Source organism: Musa acuminata, chromosome BXJ1-1 (assembly GCF_036884655.1).
Source record: "Musa acuminata AAA Group cultivar baxijiao chromosome BXJ1-1, Cavendish_Baxijiao_AAA, whole genome shotgun sequence".
Taxonomy (NCBI): domain Eukaryota; kingdom Viridiplantae; phylum Streptophyta; class Magnoliopsida; order Zingiberales; family Musaceae; genus Musa; species Musa acuminata.
In genome coordinates, this window is record NC_088327.1 from 36,854,731 (window position 1) to 36,881,732 (window position 27,002).

General features: G+C 33.0%; 1 protein-coding gene across 10 annotated transcripts; it reads right to left on the reverse strand.

Moving 5' to 3' along the window:
• Nucleotides 1-717: 717 nt before the first annotated feature.
• LOC135678314 (cell division cycle 20.2, cofactor of APC complex-like) lies at nucleotides 718-23,514 on the reverse strand. 10 transcript variants are annotated; one of them, XM_065190962.1, is made up of 8 exons: nucleotides 21,700-23,514; nucleotides 21,229-21,329; nucleotides 19,050-19,171; nucleotides 17,939-17,991; nucleotides 5,491-5,565; nucleotides 5,366-5,412; nucleotides 1,755-2,008; nucleotides 718-1,680 (listed from the first exon to the last, which is right to left on the reverse strand). In XM_065190962.1, the coding sequence occupies exon 1, from the start codon at nucleotides 23,160-23,162 to the stop codon at nucleotides 21,876-21,878; it is 1,287 nt and encodes a 428-aa protein (XP_065047034.1). In that variant the 5' UTR covers nucleotides 23,163-23,514; the 3' UTR covers nucleotides 718-1,680; nucleotides 1,755-2,008; nucleotides 5,366-5,412; nucleotides 5,491-5,565; nucleotides 17,939-17,991; nucleotides 19,050-19,171; nucleotides 21,229-21,329; nucleotides 21,700-21,875. The 10 variants fall into 10 exon arrangements, 9 of the variants coding, with proteins under 9 accessions (XP_065047034.1, XP_065047071.1, XP_065047066.1 ...); XM_065190999.1 differs by adding an exon at nucleotides 2,957-3,099 and having other exon boundaries at nucleotides 718-1,944; XM_065190994.1 differs by adding an exon at nucleotides 2,957-3,099 and having other exon boundaries at nucleotides 718-2,008.
• Nucleotides 23,515-27,002: the final 3,488 nt, after the last annotated feature.

The following is a 27,002-nucleotide window of genomic DNA, read 5'->3' on the forward strand; positions in this document are numbered from 1 at the left end:
CCAAAATTTGTTTAACCGTGTTAGATAGTTCATTAACACCATTGTAGCTACGTAGGTCAATAATTCTCTCAAGATGATGCAATGCAACAGATGACTGTTCTGATTTTGAATGACCCAACATTATATAGAATAAACCAACCAATAAAGTCTCATTATCAGTTTACCGCTAAGGTTATCAATGCTCCTTTCATGATAGCCATTTATCAGTCTACAAATACTATGAAATTTTTGGTGCATTACAATAGAAAATTAAAATTATAGAACATAGAGAAAAAACCATAGGAGAAAGTAATGTTCTCAAGCAACTTGAATAGAAAATCAAGCATAGCAGATGCCACTTGCCAATAAAGAGATATCAAGATGTGAGCTACCTGGACATTTTATTAACCAGTGCTTGCATGTGCTCAACAATAATCGATTTAAGCACACAAAAAATAATAGCCTTGGCATTTCTAACGACATGACATATCAAAGTAATAGTATTTTTTGTAACACGAAAATGGTTCAGATAATGACCACAAACAAAGGTCAACAAACTAGAAGAGGATATCTAGAACAACAATATTGCATGGAAGAGAGTTTAGTTGCATACCAACAACTTCCAAAATTATTTCTCCAAACTCACCAAACTGTTTTCTTATATTTGGGAATAACATATGCAGGTGAGGAGAAAATACTTGAAATGATAGTTTAGCATCTGACTGATGGATATGAATATGCAGATTAAAAATTCTTTTACTAAATTATCGGTAAGTGCTAACTCATCCGCAAAATTTGATAAAAAAATGATAAAATTTGTGAAAGATCAGAGGTAATAAACATGTGTCCCTTCAAGTATTGCTTTGCATTTCAAGATACTGACATCCATCCTAAAAATCTAGAAAATGGACATATGCAACTTGAAAATCTGGATATTTTCTGCATCCACGATAAATGTGGAATAAAGTTCTGTAGATGAAACCAGCACTTTTGATGCCAATGGGATATGTCCGTTCATCATTTCCAGAAGATGTTATTATTAATCTTTCAAGAAGTGCCCAGCACCTTTGCGGCCCATGTAACTTTTCCATTTCAAGCTGTATGTTGCTTGCTTTCAGTTGGGTGTACAAAGTTGTAATTTGTCCACTAAGATTTGCAGCTGACTGCAGTATAATGTCATTAACATTCTCTACAGAACAGGATAACTCAGTTGCAGAATGCAGTAGAAAGAGGGGAGACTCTGAAGGAGGATTACAAAGTGACAAAGCAATGGTTGATTCTGCCTAATCAATGTTGCCACATCAGCTGATTCAATGTCGACTTGTGATATTTCCAAAGCCTGCTGATTACCTTCAAAATAATATGTACAAGGTTTCCCAAGAGCCAAAATTCTCCCAGATTCAAGGTCCAGTTTAGCAGAAGCAGAATTTGTAGAACAGTTATATCTCTTTAACTTTCAAGATAAGCTATTGTCTCCAGATTGACATTACATCTCTTAAGGTCTTCATAAAACACCACTAATCCATTTTTATTCTTGAATTTGGATCCAATGATTTTCATCTGATTCATAAGCTCTGAATTGCATCCATATGAAATCGATTATAAAGAATGAGTTGACATAACATTCTGCAGCCAAGAGTATGGCTTCTATTGCAGCTTCATGGCTTTCTGGGATTATGTCATGCTGGGAACACAAATCAGCTGCCAAACGTTCAAATTGAGTAATCAGCAAAGAAACCAATATTCTGAAAGTTGTTATTTGAAATCTTATTCACCTCTGAAACACCACAACCGAAATTCAATCTGATCCAGTCCCCCGTAAAATAATTGGAAACACTTGTCAGAACAATTTTTGACAGATCTCTAGGAGCAAACTACAGATTAGCATCTTGGAGTACATCTTTTCTTGTGGCAGCTTTAGATGCATCAATCTTTCTCTTTGCTTCATCCGGATTACTGGATGTGCTAGAAGCCCCATGAGAACATATCACAAAGTCAGAAGAAACAGCTAAAACTCTTGATCAGCCACCTTAGGAAATGAATATTTGCAAAGGTCAATATCTAAAGGAAATGACATATGTGACCCCAAAACAAAAAGGAGTACACTGCAATATAGAAAGACAATGAAGACAGTATATTGTCAGCTAAATGAAAACCAAGTAATGTAACAACCAACAAGGTGCATTTGATAAGATTCTTTTTGTTGCAGGGAAAAAAAAACAAAAACTAATTTCTTCTTTTTTGACTCTCACATCTTTTTAAACTACAGTCTTCACCGATCACTTCATTCTCTCTCTTTGCATCTCCAAAAATAAGCACTATAAAGTATAAACTATAAAGATGTTAAAGTTTTTTTTATTTTTCCTATGATATTATCATATACTGTTACAGTAGACCTTGGTGCAATAGATCCACATCTCCATTCAGATTCCACAAAAGGAAGAATGGCAGGCCTTCATAATGCAGTACATATAACATTGAATGCAATACAACAGTTCTTCTATTTCTCCAAGTGTATATCATAAGCAGAAGTTGTATTCTTTGTTCCAGTAATCACAAGATCAAGGAAGGGTTCTAGCATCTCCAAAAGAAATAGAAACCTATGTTCAAATTCCTACACGGATGGTAAAAGCATCATCTATCTGACTGGAAAGAGTAAGCAAAATTATGCTTGATACTTCAATAGGTCAAACCTTATATTTTGACAGTACATCATCCATATGCCCAGACAAGGCCAGCAAGATATATTTCAAAGCAAGGATTGAAATACCATATCATACCGGTGTTTCGAGGTTGGTTCGGTATGGTACGGTATGGCATACCAAGCGATACGCCTAATTTAGGTGTAATGGAATTTAGGATAACACAAATATGAGAAAAAAAAAGTTTGAGATAGTTTAAGAGAGTGAGAATAAAATGGAGTGAAATAGGAGAGAAGGGTTTAAAAACATGAGAAAGGGTCAAAATCGACCGTTACCGAGCTGTGCCAGGCGATAACGGACAATCCGCATACCGATAACCTGTCGGACTGGTACGTACCGCCCGTACCGAACGGTACCATTCAAATTGTATACCTTGCTTCAAAGCAACATAAGCATGGCTAGCAGATTATGAAAACACCTGGTAGGGACATTATGAACAAACTCAACCAAACATGAAGCATGAAAATAAGTGCATAATCTATCATACGAAAGTGTATCAAGATTTTTTTTCCTTTTCTTGAATTTTTATTCAGGAGGAAGTGGATAGAATTTGGATAATAACTGGGGCATTGTGACAAAATTCACAGTTTCTTGAGCACACACAAATGAAAGATGGATGTCACATATAGGGTTCATGAACTAAAAAGTACTAAATGATAATGACTAGAACTAAAGGACTTGCAGGATTTGAATAAACCAACCATAGCTAATTCCAAATTCACAGGTAGGATCCTTATTGTTTCATGCATAAAAAAGCTGCATGAAAAAAATCTTATCCTACATAAGAAACATGATCCACCATAAGTAAATAACAGGAAATGCTCTTTTCGTCAAATGTGCCTGCAGAAAATGTGACACTAAAAATATTCCATTGTAGGTTCTTAGAAGTTAGAATATATGGTTCCATAAAGAAACTGTTTTATTGTACCTTAAAAACAATCAGGAGCTAAAACTTCATTAGTCTTAGAAACAACATACTGAAAGTGTGCAAGAGAGCTGTCACATGCATGTTGGTAGCTGCAATGTGTGGAACTCACAAAGAGACATTTTCATACTAAAACCTGTTGCTAGATAAATGCCACAGAAACAAGGTATTGCATCAGGACCCAACTGATTTTTTTTTGACCAATTGTGCATATCCAAAAAAAACCTGATGAAATCAGTAAAAAATTAAGATCATAATGCAATAAGTATCAGTAAGATCTTAGTACCTAATCAAATGCAAGGTCCTTGGCCAGTCTATAAATTATAATATGTGATACAACTTATTATCCTATTTTGTAATCTTGATAAAATCAGCTCTGCGAAATCATAGAGTCAAGATGTATCCTGGACATAACTGTTAGAGAAATTGGATAATAACTGGGGCATTGTGATGAAATTCATAATTTCTTGAGCACACACAGATGAAAGATGGATGTCACATACAGGGTTCATGAACTAAAAAGTACTAAATGACAGTAACTAGAACTAAAGGACTTGCATTCACAGGATTTGAAGTGTATATTTTAAGTGTATATTGGTATCTAAGAAACATGTAAAAAATAATCTGCTACCCATTAAGAAATATATAGCTTTCCAAGCCACAACAGTAGTTATATTGGTCCATAAAAGTCCCATAAGAGTTGAGCACAACACTCCAAAGAACTCTGTACAAGGCTGTGTCATAGTTGTATCATCAGAACACTCAAAACAGTAGGTTCTTTATTGGTACTCTAGAAAAAAAGGAAAATTACAATCCAACAGACAAAATTTTCAGTTTCACAATAACTGCTATCATGATCATGATCAAATTCAAGAGATCAAGGTTTTATTCAAGTGTACAAATGACTGATATTGTTGGAATCTTCACAATAAGGTAATAGATGGATCACAAAATAACATCTATGATAGGTCATAGAAAGTGTTTTTTTAGTTCATCAGGATGGACATGTCAGTACAATACATGCCGATCAGCACGGTTTAAACATATAGCTGGAACAAGCCTTGTGCTTGATTGTGTGTTCAAGGACATCCTTGGTATAAAACCAAACACCATGCTAGTATTATACTAGCATGACATAGTTCGACAATCATCAACCACTGCTGGCAAACTTGAAATATTATCATACATCATCAAATGGTGAAACTAATTGCCATCTGAACAATCATCATCAAATATTATACCACAGCAGAACAAATTGCCTCTGAACTTCATAGTCTTTGTTATGCTAGGACTATGATGTTCAAATCAAATAACATTTTTCTCAAAATGAGAAGATTATTTCACAAGAAAATTAATGATTGATAATTTTGATCGTCCACAATAAATCACAATGTATTGACCACAAAAAAGGTCAGATCTGCACCAAGAAATGATCAAGTACTCATCAAACATAGATAGTTTTAATTGCTTATGTTAGATAATTCACCAAACATTATTTATATATTTTCATGATGAATAGGTTAATTATGACGAATCATGATTTATATACATCTACCTATTCTAACATTAAATAAATACCAAATTTTGTCACATTAAATAGTAAACATTATACATTGATACATGCCCATATCCATCATATCAATATCTTGCACTTGTATCCATGACTTCATAACCAACCAACCAACCAAACGAGCATTCATTATAATAAAGAATTAAGCCTTCATAACAGTAATAAAAACAAGAAGAATGATGAAATTACTTGAATAACACCAAGAGGTCCTCCGGAAGTTCAATTGCAAGATCAACCTGAAAAAGGGTCGATGCAGTTACAAAAATACAAGTTGTTGACTTAATATGTAGACTTATTATGGGAAAAGATGAAACCTTTGCAGTAATTGTATATATCCATGGTGATAATGGTCCAAAGCATAAATCAATCAATACACATGCTGCTTTTGCCTGAAGATTGAAAAATAAATGCTTACTTAGAAAGCCAAAACGTAAATTGTCTATTCATAATTAAACTTGGTATGAAACCAACAAACACGAGATGATAAGAATGAAGACAGATAGCCCGCACAAGCATTAAGAAGATGACAATGACATTATTATTATCTGCAACAACAGATTAATATGAATTGTTCCCAATAATCTTCAGTTCATTTGAATTCTTCCCCAAACAAGCTCAAGTAATCAGTAGGTTGCATGTGCCTGGTTACTTCAGTTTTAACAATTTCATCAAATATTGAAGACAGACCCAACTATTCAAGTACAAAATTGCCAAATCAGGTTGTAAATTGATTTGATAAGAAACCATATCCATTCACATAATATGCATGAAAAAATAATTTAATTAACATTAGTTTCTTCATAAACTTATTGTGGAATCCTCTAAACTAAGAAAGAACACTTTTGAACACGTGGAAAGCCAAAAAGCAAAAGAATTTCTATTAAGTAATATGGAACACATCATCTATAATTATTTCAATGTTTGACACAAAATATTACAGAACAAAATGCAAAGAAGAAACAGAAGAACATCTGTAACTAACAATGTGGAGACTTGTCCTTGTAAATGGCAGTCCAAATCCTTTGAGAAATGGACCTGCATAGCCATCGTGTCTCTCACAATTCAATTGGAGATTCATATATGTCATTGCAGCTGCCAATAAAAAGTTAAAAAAAAAATTAACCATCAAGTTTTAGTTCACAAAGTCAAATAGAGTGGAGTAGTTTATCTCATCATGTTCCAAGGATTGTCAATCTTGATCCAACCAATTTAGAATGGTACCACCCGGTACGGGCGATACGTACCGATCCGACGACATACCGGTACGCGAACCGCCCGCTACCAGACAAAACATGCTAGAGTGCTACAATGCTACAGTAAGAGGAAGAAATATTTAAAACCGATCGGTAATAGTGATACAGTGCTCCAATGGTCAAATTGACCATTGGAACCCTTTCTTATGGTATTTAAACCCTTCTTCTCCTTTATTTCACTCCATTACATTCTCATATTCTCTTAAACTATCTCAAACTCTTTTTTTCTCACATTTGTGCTCTCCTAAACTCTACAAAACAACGATTTGTGAATTGAATCGAGGCTAATTTAGGAAGATTAAAAGGAAGAACTTTCTAATCAAGAGGTATGTTTACATAAGGATAATCCGTACTGAACTGAAATACGAACCTTGCATAAGATATTCTTCAAAGCCTGAAAAAAATATGTGATACTATTTTTACCTAATTTACATTGATTTTACTAAACTTATGCTATTACTATATTTATTTCTAACTTAAAAATCCTATCCTAACTTTTTTTTTTTTTTTTAGGTATTTTCAGAGGGTCTTACACCTAAATTAGGTGTACTGCTTGGTACACCCTAGCGTACCGCTCGGTATACGATACTGTACCATACCGAGCCAACCTCGAAATACTAATACGGTACGGTATTGCATACCTTGATCCAACCTATAAAATTTCACCATTAAGAACCTTATCCACATGCTGTGGTTTCCCGTCCTAACAATTATCATCCACAGAAAGCATACTTGTTGGTTTCTTAGATGAGTAACTTACATTATGGACAATGATAGTTCATGATATATAAGTTACACAGTCCCGATATTTGCATGTTAGTCCATAAAAGAAGTCACTTAAATCAAGGATTGAAATTTTGTACCATACCAAAATTTCAAGACTTATTCGATACGGTATGATACTATATACCGAGTGGTATATTTTGGTATACCGCTGTGTGTGTGTGTATATATATATATATATATATATAGGTAAACCGCACAGTTTACCTCTATGCGGGGCGACGTCGCAGATAAAAAAAAAAATACATCTAAAAAACAAAAATATTGCGATGATGCCCGAGGCGACATTGCCCAAGAAGAGAAGAAAAAAAAAATCTTCGCTTCTCTCCGCCCCACAAGCCGATGCCTCTTCTCCCGCGCACAGATGAGAAGTCGTCGACAGACGAGGAGGAGAGAGGTGACATCCAGGTTCTACCTTTTTTTCCTATTTCTTTCTTCGTCTTCTCCCTCTTCTTTCTTCTCCCTCGATCACCGTCGATAATAACACCTCAATCGATAACGATAATGCCTTAATTGATGGTACCGCTCGGTAGCCGGCGGTCCGTGTACTGGTCTATTGACGGACCGGTATGTACCACCCGGTACGAGCAGTATCATTCGGTATTGCAGACCTTGATTTAAAGCAAGGTTTGCCATACCGGATTGTACCGCCCGGTACGGGCGGTACGTACCGGTCCGACAGGCTAGCGGTACGCGGACCGCCCTGTACTGGTCCGCCCGTACCGAGCACTGTAGCAGTGCACTGTAGCACTGTAGCACTGCTACAGTGCTCGGTACACCTGAGTGTACCGCTCGGTACACCTGGGTGTACCGAGCGGTATACCGTACCGTACCGGTACCGAGCCCGGGTCGAAACGCCGGTACGGTACGGTACGGCGAACCTTGATTTAAAGAACTAATGGGCACTTTAAATGTTAGAATTAGGAACAGAAAACTCTATTTCTCATAATAACTGGAGAGGTCAATATATGTTGCATCAATTTATTGTGACGGACTAGTCTTACCATGAAACAATTAGGATCATGCTTATGAGTACTAACATGTTTTCAACACTGGCTTTTTATGGCCTTAAGCAACCCTCCACCTTTTTCATTCGGGCTTGGGACCGACATTGGCGGTGTTAGAAACATTGGTACTCATAACAAGAAATCAAGTAAAGAAACTAATTTTCTTTGAGAAAGATCAAAATTGAAACACCTAGAAGGAATTTAAAAGTGACAATTGTAGATCCGAAAAATAAATATACTTATGTCTAATTAGACAACAAAGAGGCCTTTGAATCATGGCACTATTCGTTTGTTTAAACCTAACAATGAGAAACATTTTTTTGCCAACACATAAAAACATAAGAAAGTTTGTTTTCTCTATGGCTGTGATTTTGGTGGAGAAAGGGGGAAATTAAGCATAGCCATCTCTGAACATATCACTAACCTATGACACAACGACTTCCAATGCAGAAAATCCTAGAGAAAATGAAGTTCTCGATTGAGGCATTCACATCAACATAATAACTCTACTAGATTGAACATGTTTCATCTTGTTTACAACTAAGCAAAAATTTATTTACGTCTAACACATACTTATATAAGATAAATTTGTCCATTTAAATTTGTTCCTCCTAACCTTGCCTCCTGCCTAACGTTCAAGGTGAGAACATTTTTAATTAACCTAGTCTATTGGTACTCCATTTGTGGTAAGGAAACCCAACTATATAAATATTTATCCTATTTGTTTCATGAAAGATGCAATCTTTATGTAACTTTTATTCAATTTTCAGATCCATATATCAACTGGGTAGCTTGTCCTAATATCTTAATGAGGGAATGCCTTGGAAGATCAAGAGATAGCTCCATTAACAAGTGTACTAAAATAAAAAAAAATCAGAAATTAAGAAAATACGGGAAGACTCTTTCAGATAATAATTTATATAAAAGAAGACAATTAAATTAATTACACTATCATGGACTTGAGTTAAAGAGACATATATTGTAATACAAAAAAAATGTTCAAATTTTGTCACACCATCGAGGAATTAAGTTATATCTTTTTTCTTGTTGTGATCAATTACAACTTTTATTTCGGCATATCCTAAGAGTTTTGCAAGAATATATAGAATTTTTGAAACTTGAATCATATAATGTAAACTATCCGTCCGACCCATTATTTATTTACTTTTGTCTAGATTAGTTGACATAAACTAATTAGACATCTTGTTTCTTTCTGTAGGATTTCATTCCAATACATACATTTTTAGTTTAGCAATTTAAGATCCAATATACAAAAGCCAAAAACTTATAATGAATAACAAATATATGTTCAGGACAAGGATTATAATGAATAATAAATGAATGTTGAGGACAAGGATTGAAATTTCATACAATATCGGAGTTTTGAGATTCGCTCGGTACGATATGGTACTGTATACCGAGAGGTACATTTGATATCTATATATATATATATACATATATATATACATATACATATATATATATAACATAAAAAGGGGCGATTGCCTCGTCACCCTTTTTGGTGCGGGGGGAGGGTTTCTTCTCCCACGCGGGCAAAAAAACAAGCGACGTCCCTTTGGTTTACTTATAAATTAACATATGACTTCTAAATTTTTTGGAAAATCAGTTCACTTAGTATACCAATAAAATGCATTGAAGTAATTCTTGAAATAATTAAACTCTTCAAAACAATTTGCAATATTTCATTAACAAATTCAGAAGGCTTAACAGAGAGAGAGAGAGATGGGGGACCAATTCACTAATTCAAATGAAGGTAAAGTGTGTGTTTAAGCTAAGCTTCTGGTTCGAATGATACATTGCCCCAAGATGTAAACGTTCAGAATCTTACGAGTTCTTCCTGCATTCTTTCATTTTGTTAGTTCATTTTTGACAAACAATATCTAGAATATCAGCTTGGATATATAAATTTGTCCACTTTTGGGAAAAAAAAAGTACACTGGTTATTCATTCATGTACAAATTCTCTCAAATTTTTATCCAAAGTGGGAGGCTTCAAGTCAAACACTAACAAGCACCTAGTAGATGGATCTTTTCTGGATGGCTCCACGTCAAGCACGAAATATTCAAACCATTTGAAACACGAGGGAAACAAAAAAAATCTGACCAGTATGAATAACTATTATTCTGGATAACAAGGGTGAGCTAAGCATATGTGCATTAATAAAAAAAATACTAGATGATCTCATTGGTAATTTGTCAGACATTCATTCTCTTGTTCTTCAATGCATAATTTCACAACATAAAACTGATTTCTAGTTTTACAATTCAAACACCAATAACCACTAATCAAGAGAAAAAGAAGGTTGTATATAGTGGGTCTATCGTACCGAGCCATACCGCCCGGTACAGGTGGTACGTACCGGTCCGATAGGTTGTCAGTACGCGGACCGACTGTTATCGGTCCGAGTGTACTGTAGTACTATAGCAGTGCTACAGTACTCGGTACACCTAGGTGTACCGCTTGGTATACCGTACCATACCGGTACCGAGCCCAGGTCGAAATACCGGTACGGTATTACGAACCTTGGTATATACACCATCCCCTTCTTGCAAAGGATGCACGCACCATTGGCCATGAGCTTCTTGTTTGTCTTGATCAGGCTCTGGAGTTTCCTGAGGATCATCAATCTCCACTGCATTAGCCTTGTCCATAAGGCCAATGATAGTTTACAAGATGTACATGACGATGGCAAGAGGCACAGAGGTAGAGGTGTTGGAAGGGATGGTAACTTTGGTGATGGAGACTTTGCTTACCCAATATTCATTTTGTTTCTCCATTACATCCAAAAAGACCATCAATATATTATTAAAAAAATGATGACTTCAATAATTCAATCGGAATTATCATGTCAAATTCAAACTTGGTACCACATGTGATATTACTGGAATCACAATAAATAATCACAACCGTTGCTACTACCTTAATCTTAGTAAACAAATAGGGAAGTTGGAAACAAGAAATACCAACTCAAAGGTCGGTGTTATACTTACAAAAGGAAAATTTCAGATATAGTGCTTGGATGCTGAAACTTGTGGTAAATGACCACAACAGCAGAATTGAAAAAATACTGAAATAGTAGCCATGTCATTAATTGGTGAACATTTATATGAAACATAACAAGCTTGTCTATCAAGCTCATGAACATTGCTACTACTCTTCTACAGCTACAACTGATTCAGCAAGATAAATCCCATAGACTGAAACAATCACAAATCAGAACCTTCAGATTCAATGAAGATCCTGTTAATCGGAAGGACCCGAACTACTCCACTATCACCATAATGAAGCATTTGTGAACTATTGATCTAGTAAGCTAACTTCCAAAATTTAGAACCTACATTATATCCCATTTGGCACCAGTTTTCTAGCCCTATCTTAGGATTAGAAGTGTATCTATGTTGCAGAAGACCTAGTCTATTCATGGAAAGACATGTAAATTTGATATTTTTATTCATTTCACAGGGAAAAACATAATAAACAGAATTACAATGCTCACCTTTATCAAGCTCATAGATTTATTTGTTTGGTATCTCTTTACTATTATGAAATATACTGTGGTTTACAGTTCTCTTAGGTTGAAATAACTGCTTTCTACAGAAATTATGACGCATCTTACTAAAATCAGAAATGCATTGAAGTAATTCGTGGAATAATTGAACTCTTTAAACAAGTTTGCAATATTTCATTAAAAAATTCAGAAGGCTTAACAAAGACACAGAGGGGGGACCAATTCACTAATTCAAATGAAGGTAAAGTATGTGTTTAAGCTGAGCTTCTGGTTCGAATGATACATTGCCCAAAGATGTAAACGTTCAGAGTCTTGCAAGTTCTTCCTACATTCTTTCATTTTGTTAGTTCATTTTTTACAAACAATGTTTAGCATATCATCTTGCATGTTTAAATTTGTCCACTTTTGGGAAAAAAAGGTACACTGTTTGTTCATTCGTGTAACCCAAAATAACTAAAATTGAAAAGCCCTTGCTTTTAACTAAAAGTCTTAGTCACTAAAATTGGTTGCCATGTTGGCAAACTACGTAGTTGTCTTGCAGTAAAATTCCACATGTTACCAGAAATAAAGTTAATGCCCATAAAAATGAATCAGAACTACTCTTGTAAACAAATTGAAATAAACAAAATACACACCAAAAAATAATATTTTCAATCTCAGTCCAATATCGGTTTCAATAATATATCATAGTAGTATGGTACTGGTATATAAGATAGTATACCAACATGTTCCGCCTGGTATACAAACAAGTTATTAGTCATTTTTTATCATTAACAAATTTGAATGAAAGAGAAAGAGATACTATAATCCAGAGTCCAAACAATAGATCATAGACATCATCAAACATCATTAAGGTCTTTATTTAGAATGTGATATTTTAGACTAGAAAGAAAACTTGGTAGATCTTTTCAAATTTCAACTATGCTTCTCTTGCGCTAAAATTTGAGCTCTAATACTGCTTTATATTTATAAAATGACCTTTTCAACTATGCATCTCCCTTCCTCTAAAATGTAATCTCTAACAATGCCTTATATTTATTAAATGATAACTGTATTTTTTATAATTAATTCTTAATGAAGACACACAAAATGGCAACAATTAACATATTTTAGCCAATTAACAAGTATTCCTAATCACCATATTCTACCTTTTGTAAACTTTATTTCAATTACATCTATTTTTAAAAAAATCAAAATGTTCATTCCTTAAAAGCTAAGTAATGCATTACATCAAAACTAAGGAGATATGTTATCATTGATGCAATAGGTGTTTGAGGACAAGGAAATTAGCAAAGATCCTTGATCGAGTGAACTATGTTTGTCTGAGTTAATGAAGTTCAGGTAGAGGCCCAGTAGGCACTCGTCATGTCCCTTATTAGATAACTATCTTTTGGATCGAATAGGTGTAGTCTATAGGAATGCCCTTGAAGATTTTGATTGTGTGATAAACTATTATGGACTTTCAAGATTTGAGGAAAATATATTCTTAGACTAAGACAACTTTTGTGAAATTTTTAATTTTCATAAATTTGTAAACATTTCTCTAACATCTTTATCAACATAAGTAGATTTTTAATTTTCCATGTTTTTATTGTGTTAAATCTTATTTAAACATTTTTCAGACTGCTTTCAATTAAATCATATTTTCCTAATTATTTTAAATATTTTATATGTTTTGTTTGTGTTATATGTTTTGTCAACTTCTTCTTAATTGTTATCAATATTTCTTTCTAAAATTATCTATTATTTTTTCTCATGACAAAGGAAATTTAGTTATACTCTCAATTTGGTGGCAAATTTCATTACGCAGAACAAAATAATTTGGAATTTTACCTCAAACAACTATATTATGTTTAAAAGTCATAAAAATTAATTTATGTACTCCAAATTATTTTCCTCAATATTTTTTTCATGTTTCGATTTTAGATAGCCATAATTAAAGTAACCAAGGTATATTGACAATAAGGATTGATGTTATTGATGTTCTGCCTGAGTTGGTATAATATATTGACAACAAGGATTGACGTTCTAACAGAGTCAATTTGACAACATCAATCCGATCATTTGCTAGCATTAATTAATATATTGTACATTCCTAAAGATTTCAACTAACAATTTTTGTATTTTTGTGTTATATCACATCATATTGCGTTAGAATTAGTACCAATATTCAATTCATTCATCGAAGTTGGAAAGTACATGAAAAGCAAAAACAACTACATACAAACATAGCATACAAATCCAAGAGGGACGAGCATACGGGTCAACGATTAAGTTTTGATACCATATTACATGAAAAAATAAAAGAAGAAAAACAACATAAAGAATTACAGGGCATGACAATTTGCTTTATAAACAATAGAAGATGTTCATCAAAACTAAGTAGCTAGCTTCCTATTTAGTGATAAAAAATAATATGATATGAGCCAAAAGTGTCATGATTCAGTTATGCATCTACTTTTATACCCAAATCTAGTGATTCTACAAAGCCTAACCTATGGAGACTAAAAATAAAAGTTTCAAATTACCATATCAAAACGTAACTGATTGAGTGTACCTTCAAAATGTATGGATAAGTACATGTGTTTTAACCTGATTAAGAAGCATCTTTTATTGAGATATCAGTTGAATGCTGCACAAATATGTTCCAATTAACAACTAGCTTTGTACGATACCTTTATAATTTGCTTTGCTAGTCATTTCAATTTGAGTGAGATTTTATTTACACTTAATATTTCACATTGTACATTTACCATCATAGAATTACAAATTAATTATTTTAGAAGTAATAACATGATAAGCAAAAAGGACCGTAAAAATTACACAAGGATGTTCTTTGAGTATCGAGTTGAGTAAAGTCAATTTAGCTAAAGCATAGCAAACAATATAAAATGCCACATTATAAAACCTTATTAACTATAGTAATAATTGCATCATAAATGCATAAGAACTTCTTGCTAACAACACATCATAAAAATTTATAGTTCCAATGTTAAGGGCACAAAATTGCAGACTTGACTTCAGCAACATTTTAAGAGCTCATGTAAATCTCTCAATTTGGATAAGTGAACATAAACAAAAACTTCGGATCAGTGAGCATAACTAAAATCTTGATCACAAGCACTACAAAATGCTATTGGAAGTTGAATCTAGACAACATAAGAGCTAATAATCAAAGAAAAAACATTCTACCAAGTGACACTATCCCATAATTCCATATCCACATATTGCAATCGCCATCATCTGAGAAATGACCAAGCTGAAACCATCAGCAATTGAGTCCCAAATTTCATTAAGACAAACACACCAACATTAATACCTAAAGGTCGAGGAGAGGTCATAAATCATTGGAATTTGTCTGCATTAGCATCTACTTGATAGCAAATTTTGAAAATAAAAGAGAAACAACCCATATTAAGTGAGTGTCATCTGGTTACTAATCTTATCAAGCTATGACAAATAACAATCACCAAGAGAGAACTCTAAGATCACAAGAAAGGTAGCTTTGCATTTAATATTCCATTTAAAATCACAAAAATATTTAAAGATGGACATTTGTCTTCATGATTTCTTACTTCTTGAGATTCTCTTCAATTTTTTTTAAAAAAACTCTGACCTAGTTCCTAGCTCAGAGCAACATTAACATAACCAAAAAAACTGATAGCACCAACACTTAAGAGTAAATAAATCAAAATCACCATTGTTGAAATTGTATGACACTCAATGGTTATAACCAATCATACAACATTTTAGAAAATGATAGTAGCTACCCATGATATCTTCACTTCTTGTTGTTGTTGGTACAATGAACAATCTGAATCTTGAACGAGGCAAATACACAGAGATGCACAAATTACTAAATATGGCATGTCACGTAAAACTAGAAAACTGACATCAATAAAATATTTCCTATATAAGATTAGAGAATGGACTACATAACAGCAGAAAAAAAATATCTCAGATAGATTTATTTTCTGAATTTCTATATTCATGACCAAGGTCTGCAATACCGAATTATACCGCCCGGTATGGGCGGTACATACCGGTACGCAGACCGCCCGCTACCGGACGGTACATTCAAAAAAATCTCGTATCGAACGATACGATGTAATATCTAGCGGTAACGGTCGATTTCGATCGTTACCACACTATAGCAGTGCTACAATGCTCCAACGGTCGTTACCACACTATAGCAGTGCTATAGTGCTCCAACGGTCAATTTGACCGTTGGAGCCCTTTCTCATTCTATTTAAGTCATTCTTCTCCCCTATTTCATTATACTCTCTTAAACTCTCTCTTAAACTTTTTTTTCTCTCCTAAACTCTACAAAACAACGATTTATAAATTCAATCGAGGCTAATTTGGGAAGATTAAAAGGAAGAGCTTTTTAATCAAGAGGTATGTATTCGATTTCCTTAATTAGAGAGTAATTAAGATCTTTAAGATTATGATTAGTGTGTTTCATGCATATTAAATATTGAATAATATTTATGATAGTAAAATAAGTTTAATTAAGTTTTATTAAAGTTATTTAATGTTGTGATTAGTCATTTTAATGATGATTTAATCGAAATTTATTCGATTTTATATCAATTCAATGTCTTTAATACCTATTAGGATATTTGTCATGTTTATAGTGTTGAAAGAGACGTAATTAGTGAAAAATTAACTATGTTAATCGTATAATTAGTGTAGATAAATGATGATTTTATCATAATTTAAATAATATTGGATTAAAATTACATATTTGAATCATATTGATCTCATTGACCTCCAATTCTACAACGAAGATTCAGAGCCAATGTTAGATTGGGTGGAGACCCGTCGTTCGTTTTGGTGGTAAAATCAACAATCAAGTATATCTACATATGTAATTATTTAATTAATTTGAATTTTAGAGTTTATATTGTAATAAAATAGTCTAACAATTCAAATGATTTTTCTGTAGATATTTCAATCTATAACGGGCTGAAATACGAACCTCGAACAAAACTACCTCAAAGCCCGAAAAAGATATGTGATACTATTCTTACCTAATTTACATTGATTTTGCTAAACTTATACTATTACTATATTTATTTATAACTTGAAAACCCTATCCTAACTTTTTTTTTATTTTCAGGTATTTTCGGAGGGTTTAACGGACTGAAATTAGGTGTACCGCTCAGTGCACCTGGGGGTACCGGTCGGTACACCGTACCGTACCGTACCGAGCCCAGGTCGAAACACCGGTACGGTACGATATTGCGAACCTTGTTCATGACAACCAAAGCAATAATATACTCCTAAATTCTAGACATCTAGAAATGCATACTTAGAGCAATGAGGAAACTATTTGCTGCCTCATGTTCAAATGTGGGAAAAAAAACAATTTTGAAAAGTGGAGCCAACAACTGAAAGTCTGACAGCTAATCGTACGAAGTCTTTAAGTGACTCATCAACAGCGAAGGTATTATGTTCAGTACCTTTACATGCAAATCCAACAAGGTAGGAAAACCTATATTATTAATATGATAAATTGTCAGTTTTTAAATGATAAAACGATTAGTTAAATATCAGCTACAGAATATATAGTCAGAATAGTGCAAAGTGGAAAACACACAAATAAAGGAGAAAAAACAAAGTCTAAAGGAATCAAAATGTGTCTAAAAATATTATCAATGAATGATCTATAATAAAGAGAAGTATCTAAAATGCAATTCCAAAATTTGATAGGTCTTTTTTTTGCTTTCTTACGGAACAGAGAGACTAATAGAAGTCACAATTCTTTGTTAGTAATGAGTAATGACAACTAATTTGTTCGAAAGATTATGGAATGTTATTATTGATGAATAATATAACAAAAGGAGAAAAAACAAAGTCTAAAGGAATCGTAACATGTCTAAAAATATTATTGATGAATGATCTGTAATAGAAGAGCAATATCTAGAATGCAATCCAGAATTTGATAAGATCTCTTTTTTTCTTTCTTACATAACAGAAAGACTAATAGAAGTCACAATTCTTTGTTAGTAATTATAACTAATTTGATAAAAAGATTACAGAATGTTAAGAGGCAGGCTAGAAGTTAGACAAGAAAGAGAATTAATTAGTGCAGTAGACTTTTCAATGATAAAATTTGAGAAACCACCATAGATACTTTCTAGTAAAGGAGTAACCAAAATATTCAACAAAGAAAGGATACTTGAACCTGATTCTCAAATTCCAGTAAATGAAACATCAATGATCTAAGTCTCTTTGTCCCTGAATGATAAAAAAAAGCAATGTGCCTTGATCATAACATGAATGAAAGGTAAGCCTCAACATATGACTGAAGCATCACAAATGTCAATCTATGAGAAAATTGTTGGAGGTGAAATATCTTTAAGCATGAAACAATTTGCAAACAACTTAATCTATAATCAGTGACATTAGGCAAAATCTCATTGTATGAAGCTGAAAATATTGACGGTTATGAATAATAGTAGACATTTGTTATAATATTGACAATTATGGAAAGACCCTTACTGTAAATTTATGGAGGAAAAGGGGAAAAAGAGGAAAAAATATGATGGAACTTAAAAATGGTGTCTATATTCCTTCTTAAAATCCATATGCAGGCTCAACAAAAAAATAACAGATGACTTCTAAGTTTTTTGCAAAACCAGTTCACTTAGTATATCACTAAAATGCATTGAAGTAATTCTTGGAATAATTGAACTCTTCAAAACAATTTGAAATATTCAATTAAGAAGTTCAGAAAGCACAGAAAAAGAGGGGAGGACCAATTCATTAATTCAAATGAAGGAAAAGTGTGTGTTTAAGTTGAGCTTCTAGTTCGAATGATACATTGTCCAAAGATGTAACATTCAGTCTTGCGAGTTCTTCCAGCTTTCTTCCATTTTGTTAGTTCATTTATGACAAACAATGTCTAGCATATCAGCTTGGAGATTTTATATAAAGTCGTCCACTTTTGGAAAAAAAAAAAAAAAGTAAACTAGTTGTTCATTCATGTTACAAATTCTCTCAAATTTATATTCAAAGTGTGAGGCTTCAAGTCAAACACTAACAAGCACCTAGTAGAATGATCTTTTATGGATGGCTCCACATCAGGTACGAAATATTCAGACCATTTGAAACAGAGGGGAGAATAACAAAATTTGACCAGTATGAATAATTATTATTCTGGATAATAAGGGTGAGCTAACCATATGCGCATCAATAAAAAAATGCATAATTTCACAACATAAAACTGATTTCTAGTTTTATAATTCAAACACCAACAACCATTAATCAAGAGAAAAAGAAGGTTGTATATGCACCTTCCCCGTGTTGCAAAGGGTGCACGCACCGTTGGCCATGAGCTTCACTGCAGCTTCTTGTTTGTCTCGATCAAGCTCTGGAGCTTTCTGAGGATCATCAATCTCCACCGCATTAGCCTTGTCTATAAGGCCAATGATAGTTTACAAGATATATATGATGATGGCAAGGGGCATAGAGGTAGAGGTGTTAGAAGGGATGGTAACTTTGGTGATGGAAACTTCAAATGCTTACCCAATATTCAATTTGTCTCTCCATTACAACCAACAAGATCATGAATAGATTATTAAAAAAAATGATGACTTAAATAAATCAATCGGAATTATCGTGTCAAATTCAAACTTGGTACCACATGTGATATTACTGGAATCGCAATAAATAATCACAACCGCTACTACTACCTTAATCTCAGTAAACAAATAGGGAAGTTGGAAACAAGAAATACCAACTCAAAGGTCGGTGTTATACTTACAAAGGCAAATTTCAGATATAGTGCTTGGATGCTGAAACTTGTGGTAAATGACCACAATAGCATAATTGAAAAAATACTGAAATAGTAGCCATGTCATTAATTGGTGAACATTTATATGAAACATAGCAAGCTTGTCTATCAAGCTCATGAACATTGCTACCACTCTGCTACAACTACAGCTGATTCAGCAAGATAAATCCAAATCGAAACCTTTAATGAAGATCTTGTTAATCGGAAGGACCCGAACTACTCCACTATCACTATAATGAAGCATTTATGAACTGTTGGTCTAGTAAGCTAACTTCCAAACTTTAGAACTGCATTATATCCCATTTGACACCATTTTTCAAGCCCTATCTTAGGATCAGAAGTGTATCTATGTTGCAGAAGACATAATCTATTCATGGAAAGACATATAAATTTGATATTTTTGTTTATTTCACAGGGAAAAACATAATAAACAGAATTACAATGCCTCACCTTTATCAAGCTCATAGATTTATTTGTTTGGTATCTCTTTACTATTATGGTATATACTGTGGTTTGCAGTTCTCTTAGGTTGAATAACTGCTTTCTACAGAAATTATGACACATCTTACTAAAAACAAAAAATTTTAGGCTTGGATTTCATTCTTGAACTTATCTTTATTTTCGAAAAATTTCAAATTTCAAATTATTCATTTCATGAACAGTTTTTTAAACAATATCTGAGTGGTTGATCAACAGTCTTTTGATTGTCAAACACAATTCTAGTTTTGCAACTCCACAATTTTCTAAATTATTTCACCCTCTAAACAAAATCCTGAGATACTTTAGTATCTTTGTATATGCAAATAAACATAAAAAAAATACTATTTCAAGTGAAATGAAGTACTCCGTAGTGAAATAATATCTACAACAAATAAAAGTTTTCACGGGTTCTAGAATGGTCCTAAAAGAATATAAAAAATCTGAAGGCTAATGGATATTTTAGGGAACCTTTAGTCACCCAAAAAATAAAGACATAAGAAGTTACATCTTAGATCAAAATTATGCATAGATCTCTTAGTTGTTGAATATGATTATAGTTGTGCAACACCATAAGTTTCCATATTTTCACCCTCTAAGCAAATCCAAAGATGCTTTAATATCTTTGTATCTATGAATAAAGATTTAGCAAAGACACCATAGCAAGATTTTAAATTCATCATGTGAAAGTACTTTGATCTGGCAATAGAGCTACACAGTTCAATCTTCAAAGTTTCTTAATGGTCCTAAAAGAATATAAAATTCTGAAGTTCAACTTATATCATAGGAAACCTATAGTTAGAAAAGAAAAAAGAAGCATAGGGTCATAAGCAATTACCTCTTATAATGCATAGATCTCACGATTGTCAAACACACTTCTAGATATGCAATGTGATGTCTTCATGTGATAACTAGGCCATATTGAATGTTATAAGAAATCTCAACTCAAAAAAAAATGGAAAATGAAATCTGAAGTTTGTTATACGGTTCAATCTTCAAAGTTTGTTTTGGCAATGTGATATCTTCATGTGATACTTAAGGCCATATTACAAGTGCTTTGTTCTGGCAATAGAGCTACACAGTTCAATCTTCAAAGTTTCTTTATAGTCCTAAAAGAATATAAAATTCTTAAGTTTAACTTATATCATAGGAAACTTATAGTCGGAAAGAAAAAATAGAAACATAAGGCCATAGGCAATTACCTCTTATAATGCATTGATCTCTCGATTGTCAAACACTCTTGTAGGTGTGCAATGTGATGTCTTCATGTGATATCAAGGCCATATTGAATATCATAAGAAATCTGAACTCAAAAAAGAAAAAAAACAATAAGCAGCTATCAGTTTGATCTAATTATGCATGATTAGCATACACAACAAAATATATAGTCTGCACAAAAATTCTCAAACAAAAATGAGACAAAGATAGTAACTTACAAAAAAGAAACACAAGAGAAGCAAATTAAAATCACTTTAAACCACATAATTAGATTATAACAATTGGGCAAAAATTATAGACCACATGTTTCATCAATTGGGCAATAATCATATCGATAACTATGAAATGATAAACAATAAATAGGAAACAAAAATCAGACTCGTAGCTGCAATGATAGTCATGTTGTAAATAAGCCTACTAAAATGCTGTAAAAGGCTGTAAGGTTTCTAACTTACCTTAGGCGGTTGCGCTCATATTTGAAGATCTCGAATCCATGCGCTTGTATGAAAATGTACTGCCTCTTTGACACCACGAAACTTCCCATCGCAATGTTACCAACAACAGATCTTCATGCCAAGCACTAGAGAAGTCTTCCATTTGGAATCTTAATCATTTCCACCTATCCACCTTTTCATCTTATGATGACATTAAATTGGGCAAAGGGCAGTTCAGGTTTTGTTATTTTGGGAGTCTCAAAGATATTCCAAAACTTGACTGTCTCATCTGCTGCTGCAGAAGCTACTACACCTCCCAGTGGACTCCCAGCCAAGGAAAGAACCCGGGATGAATGACCGGAAACCTCAGCCACTCTCGTCATGGATGGGTAATTCCACAAGGTGAGTTGATTGTTCGGCGAACCATGGGAGGTCAGTAATTCAGATTTGTTTTTGTCCCATAGCAATGCACAAACTTCAGAGCCAGCATCAATCGAGTTCAAGCAAGCACCGTTAACGGTGTTCCAAAACTTAACGCAATGATCATTGCAACCTCCACCAGAAGCCAGCAGGTTGCTCCGAGTTGGGCACCAGTCAACGGCCTTCACAATGGAAGTGTGGCTGCTGATCCTATGAAGCCATTGACGTTGACGTGGATGGTCACGTGAGACAGGCATGCAGGCATCCCATATGTGCACTAGTTTGTCCTGCCCTCCACTCGCCAAATACCGCCCTGACAACACGGACCATTTAAGACTACAAACTCCACGCCGATGCCCATTATAGAAACAGATGAACATGTCATCCTTTCTAAAGTCATAATCAACAACAGTGCCATCAAATCTTCCGACTGTCAAGATTGAATTACTTCTCCACGCAAGTGACAACACAGGGGCCTGGTTCTCATCTTCCATCCCATCCACGACATGTCCTGTTGCTGGATCAATCAGGGATAAATCTGAATTGCCAAATGCGACAGCAAGAACTGCACAGTCTGGCGACCAGCGGATGCAAGTGATAGGTCCTCTGTCTTCTACGGGTTGTAGAAGCTTAGTCGACTCGTTTGCAGCGTCCCAGAGATACACTGCGTCCTCAAGGCCAATCGCCAACACATTATTGCTTCCCCAGTCGAGGAGATTCAAAACATTATCATCCAACAAGCCGTGGATTACCAAAACCCTCTCTGGTTCTTTAGGGATTCGCCTCTGCTGCTTCTTCTGCGGCCGAATGGGCTCGTCAAACTGGGGCAGCATGCTGGCCGGCGCTTCAGGTGCAGTCTTGAAAGCGAGGATACGAGACCTGTTCTTCAAAATGCAGTCATCAAGAAGCTTTTGGTACGCCACGCTCGATGGGGATTCCCTCGAACCATCACGCTGCGGTCTCGAAGGCCCGGTTAGGGCAAAGCGTGCGTAGTCCATGTCCATCGCCGACCGGAACGGGATGAAGCGGTCGTACTCCACACGCCTAGAACGCGAAGAAGACATATTTTCCAATCGAAACCAGAACGAGACTGGCTAGGTGACAAAAAACGATCGAGAAAACCAGAAAGATCGATCTTCCCACAAGAAAGTCGACAACCAAGAATCGATTAAAAGAACCCCAAGACCAACAAAAATTCTGAACCCTAATCAAAATTTCGACGGATGAAGAACCAAGCGAAACGAAACAAGAGAAAAAAGAAAGGAATGAGATCACCGCAATAAAAATCGAAGGGAAGGACCCTCGCAGCTGTGCCCGTTCGTGTTCGTCGGAGAGCAGTTCCGACCTTCGCAGAACGACGAGATCGCCGAGAGTCGAGAGTCGAGAGCCGAGAGCCGAGAGGAGGAGAGCGCGCGAGGGGAGAGAAGTTGTTGTGATTGCAACAGAGTGGGCCCTCGGGTTATATAGATGCCACCCAGCCCAAGCGTTACATTCTAAAATCGTTCCGTTATATTTACCCAATCTACGTAGCGGGTAGTTTGACATCACACCGTTATATACAGCTATCATCTACGTTAAATTTCGTGTACCTTACTCTTTTAGAATTCGTATGTTAAAGAAACAAGACGTGGCATTTTTTTTTGGTACGAAGCAATGTTTTTAAACTACTAAAATTATTATTAATATAATGAGATTTGATATTCTTTTATTTGTCACTAAAAAAGAAAATTTTTAAATAATATCTATAAACTAATAATATTTTTATTAATACACTAGGTTTTGAGTCTCAAATTATAATATATCTCATTTTTAATTTTAAATTTAGTACAATATTCATTCACATAAATTATGCATCTAATTAATCCAACAAAGATCAAACAGTGAACAATTAGACAAAACTAGAAGTAAATGCTGACCATTCTCAATTTAGATGATAAATAGTTAAATGCTTGAATTATTAAGAAAACATGACAATTAATCATTTTTAATTATATTAATTTATTATTATTATTCTAACCAAAATTCATTGAAATTTCATCTTAAATTGTTGGAGCAAAACAATGATATACAAATTTTGATGAAGAAACAAATAAGATATTAAAATAATAAAAATAAAAAGTTAAAGTTTAGAAAGAACTTAAAGACATGTAATCAATGTCTTAATATGAAAAACTCATCCTTACATATCGGATTGATCGAGATTCTAATCTCAATATTTAATCCATCTTATCTTTGAGAACATAAATAAATATTATCATAGAGTTAGTTAACTAGCCTCTCTTAGCATATCAAGTAGCAAAATAATAATAATAATAATATTTTTAAAAAATAAAGAGGAGAAATTGTATTGAAATATGAATTAATAAACTATAGTCATTTACAATTCTATTTATAGAGCCTAAAAAGCATCCTAAATGTCATAACTGATATTGTTGTAAGAGACATCCTTTCATTAAAATATCTTTTATGCATATCAAGATTATCTTTACATAATTTTAATTTTTAAAATATAATACTAATAAAATTATATTTATTTATAAGATAAGATCATTGGAAACACTTTTTTATTTTTTTTTCTTTTTACTTGGAAAATGATGACTTCACTAGATTATGTAAAAGACTGAGATACTTTTCTCTCCCTTTATCAAAAGAAAATATAAAAATATCAATAAACCAAATACGACTATAATGATATATTAAATAATAAATTAATACTTTTAATTAATATCTTAATAAATATAGTATGAATTCTTAAAAATATAATAGTATTGTCAAGAAATAATCATATAGGTTGTTGTTATTAGATATCAATTTAATTTTCCTTAAGTCATTTTTGCTATTTTTGACATAATTTTGATTAAAATGTGTTAGAACGGATAAAAGAGCAAAAAAATTAAATTAAATTTATAAGTTATGAAATCCATAAAGTAGATTAGAAAATATTTATAAAGAGTATAAAAGAGTTTACAAAAAGGTAAAACCAAAATATATGAGATACATTGTTCTTAAAATAGATTCCACTACTTCATAAATTTATAAAATTATTATAATTTTATTTAGCTAAGGTAATTAAACTCCAAATCAAAAACATTCTACATGAAACCTTTATAAATATTTTGTAGATTGTTTTTGTTTTTAAACCTTTAATAAAAATTTATTGGTTTTTTTTACCTTTTCATCACATTTTAACTTGATATGTTAAGAGAACTATTTAGACTTTGGATCACTTTAAAAAAAATTATATTATTATCCACTTAGAATACTCTTTAAAAGATCCATAATTTGTGAAAGAGGTTTTGGGGGAGATAGATATAAGAGTATTATTATTATTAAATAAAAGTAGAAAAAATATCATTTCCAGAATTCTTTATTACAAATTATCATTAAATTAAAACTAGGATGCTTTATAAAGTGATATAATAAACACTAAAATTAGAGTGTCTTATGAAAAGATATAATAAGCCATGTAGAAGTTTTTGTTGTACAAAGCTGATTGCAAGCTTCTATGAGTACATTTTGTGATCATTGGTATTCTTTTATATTACAAATAATGTTATTTTTATCATAATATGAATACCTAGAAAAGAGGAAAATAAATGATCATATGAAACTAACCAGAGCTTATCCAAGTAAGATTTTCTTTTTAGGCAAGATTTTGATTTTTTAAAATAAAATAATTGAAGGTAAAATCCATCAAACAAAATTACATATATAGCAAAAATCATCATACCACCTAAAATGGTATAAAATATATTGTGCGTACTAGTCTAGATGTGGATCGGTATGCGAATTGCTTTTGTTTTAAGTAATATAATCTAAATTATATATGAAAACCTTAGAATCACCATATTTTTCATGGATGGTGCTTACCCATTAGCCATCATTTCTCTCTTTGGTACATACTCTCTTCTTATTCTTCTCTTCTTTCTTCATGTCATTTCTCAATACTTTGTCTCCTTTTCCTCCTCCCTCCTTTGATCCATCTTCTTTCTTCTTTCTCCTTCACTGCTTCCTCTTTTTCCTTCTTCGCAATCCAACACAAATTGATATAGGACAAAAGCATATTATTGGATTCTCTTATATTAACAACTACATAAATGCTTTTATGTTCAACATAACCTCTTTTGAGTTTGGCTTCTCAAATTGGATTCTCATATTATTGGATACTTCAATCACCATCATTTTGTGTTTGTCCAATGATCTTATATAGTATAAGGTTTATATATTTTATTTTCATATACAAAATATTTAAAAATATTAAGGCCATATATAAGATGTTTAAAAATATTAAGAAAGACTAGGTTAAACAACATAATTGTTCCATTTATTTATAGTCATAGCTTGAAATATCCGAAAGAAAATCCATTAGAAAAATATATTTTCTATTAGTAACTCATTGCAAAATTACCATCATATTTGGTATATTTAGATGTTTTCTCTATTTAATAACATTTATTACTTAAGAGGAGTCTTGTCTAAGTGGAATTAGAATACTTTGGGTGATATTAATGCCAAGGTTGATATTAATAAGTTAGAGCTTCTAGATGTCATTGCTATTATCTTAAACAAGGATGTTATAGAGTTGGGATCCCTTTATAATCACATTCAGACTCTTACTATGTATGTTTACCTAAAGACTTGGGTTAAGATCAAGTTTAAATAGATTCAGAACGAGGATAATGATATGAAATTTTATCATAATTTAATTATTGATTGATATAAGTAAAATTTCATTCATAATATTTAGAGTGACCAATAGTATATTTATCAACCTGAGCTTATCTCTCATAAATTTATCTCCTTTTATTCTCAATTTTATGGTGGGGATATGAATAAGCCCTTTTTTTATTTTAATTCTAAATCCCTTTAGCCTAATATGAATAGTATTCTTAATGATCAAGGTT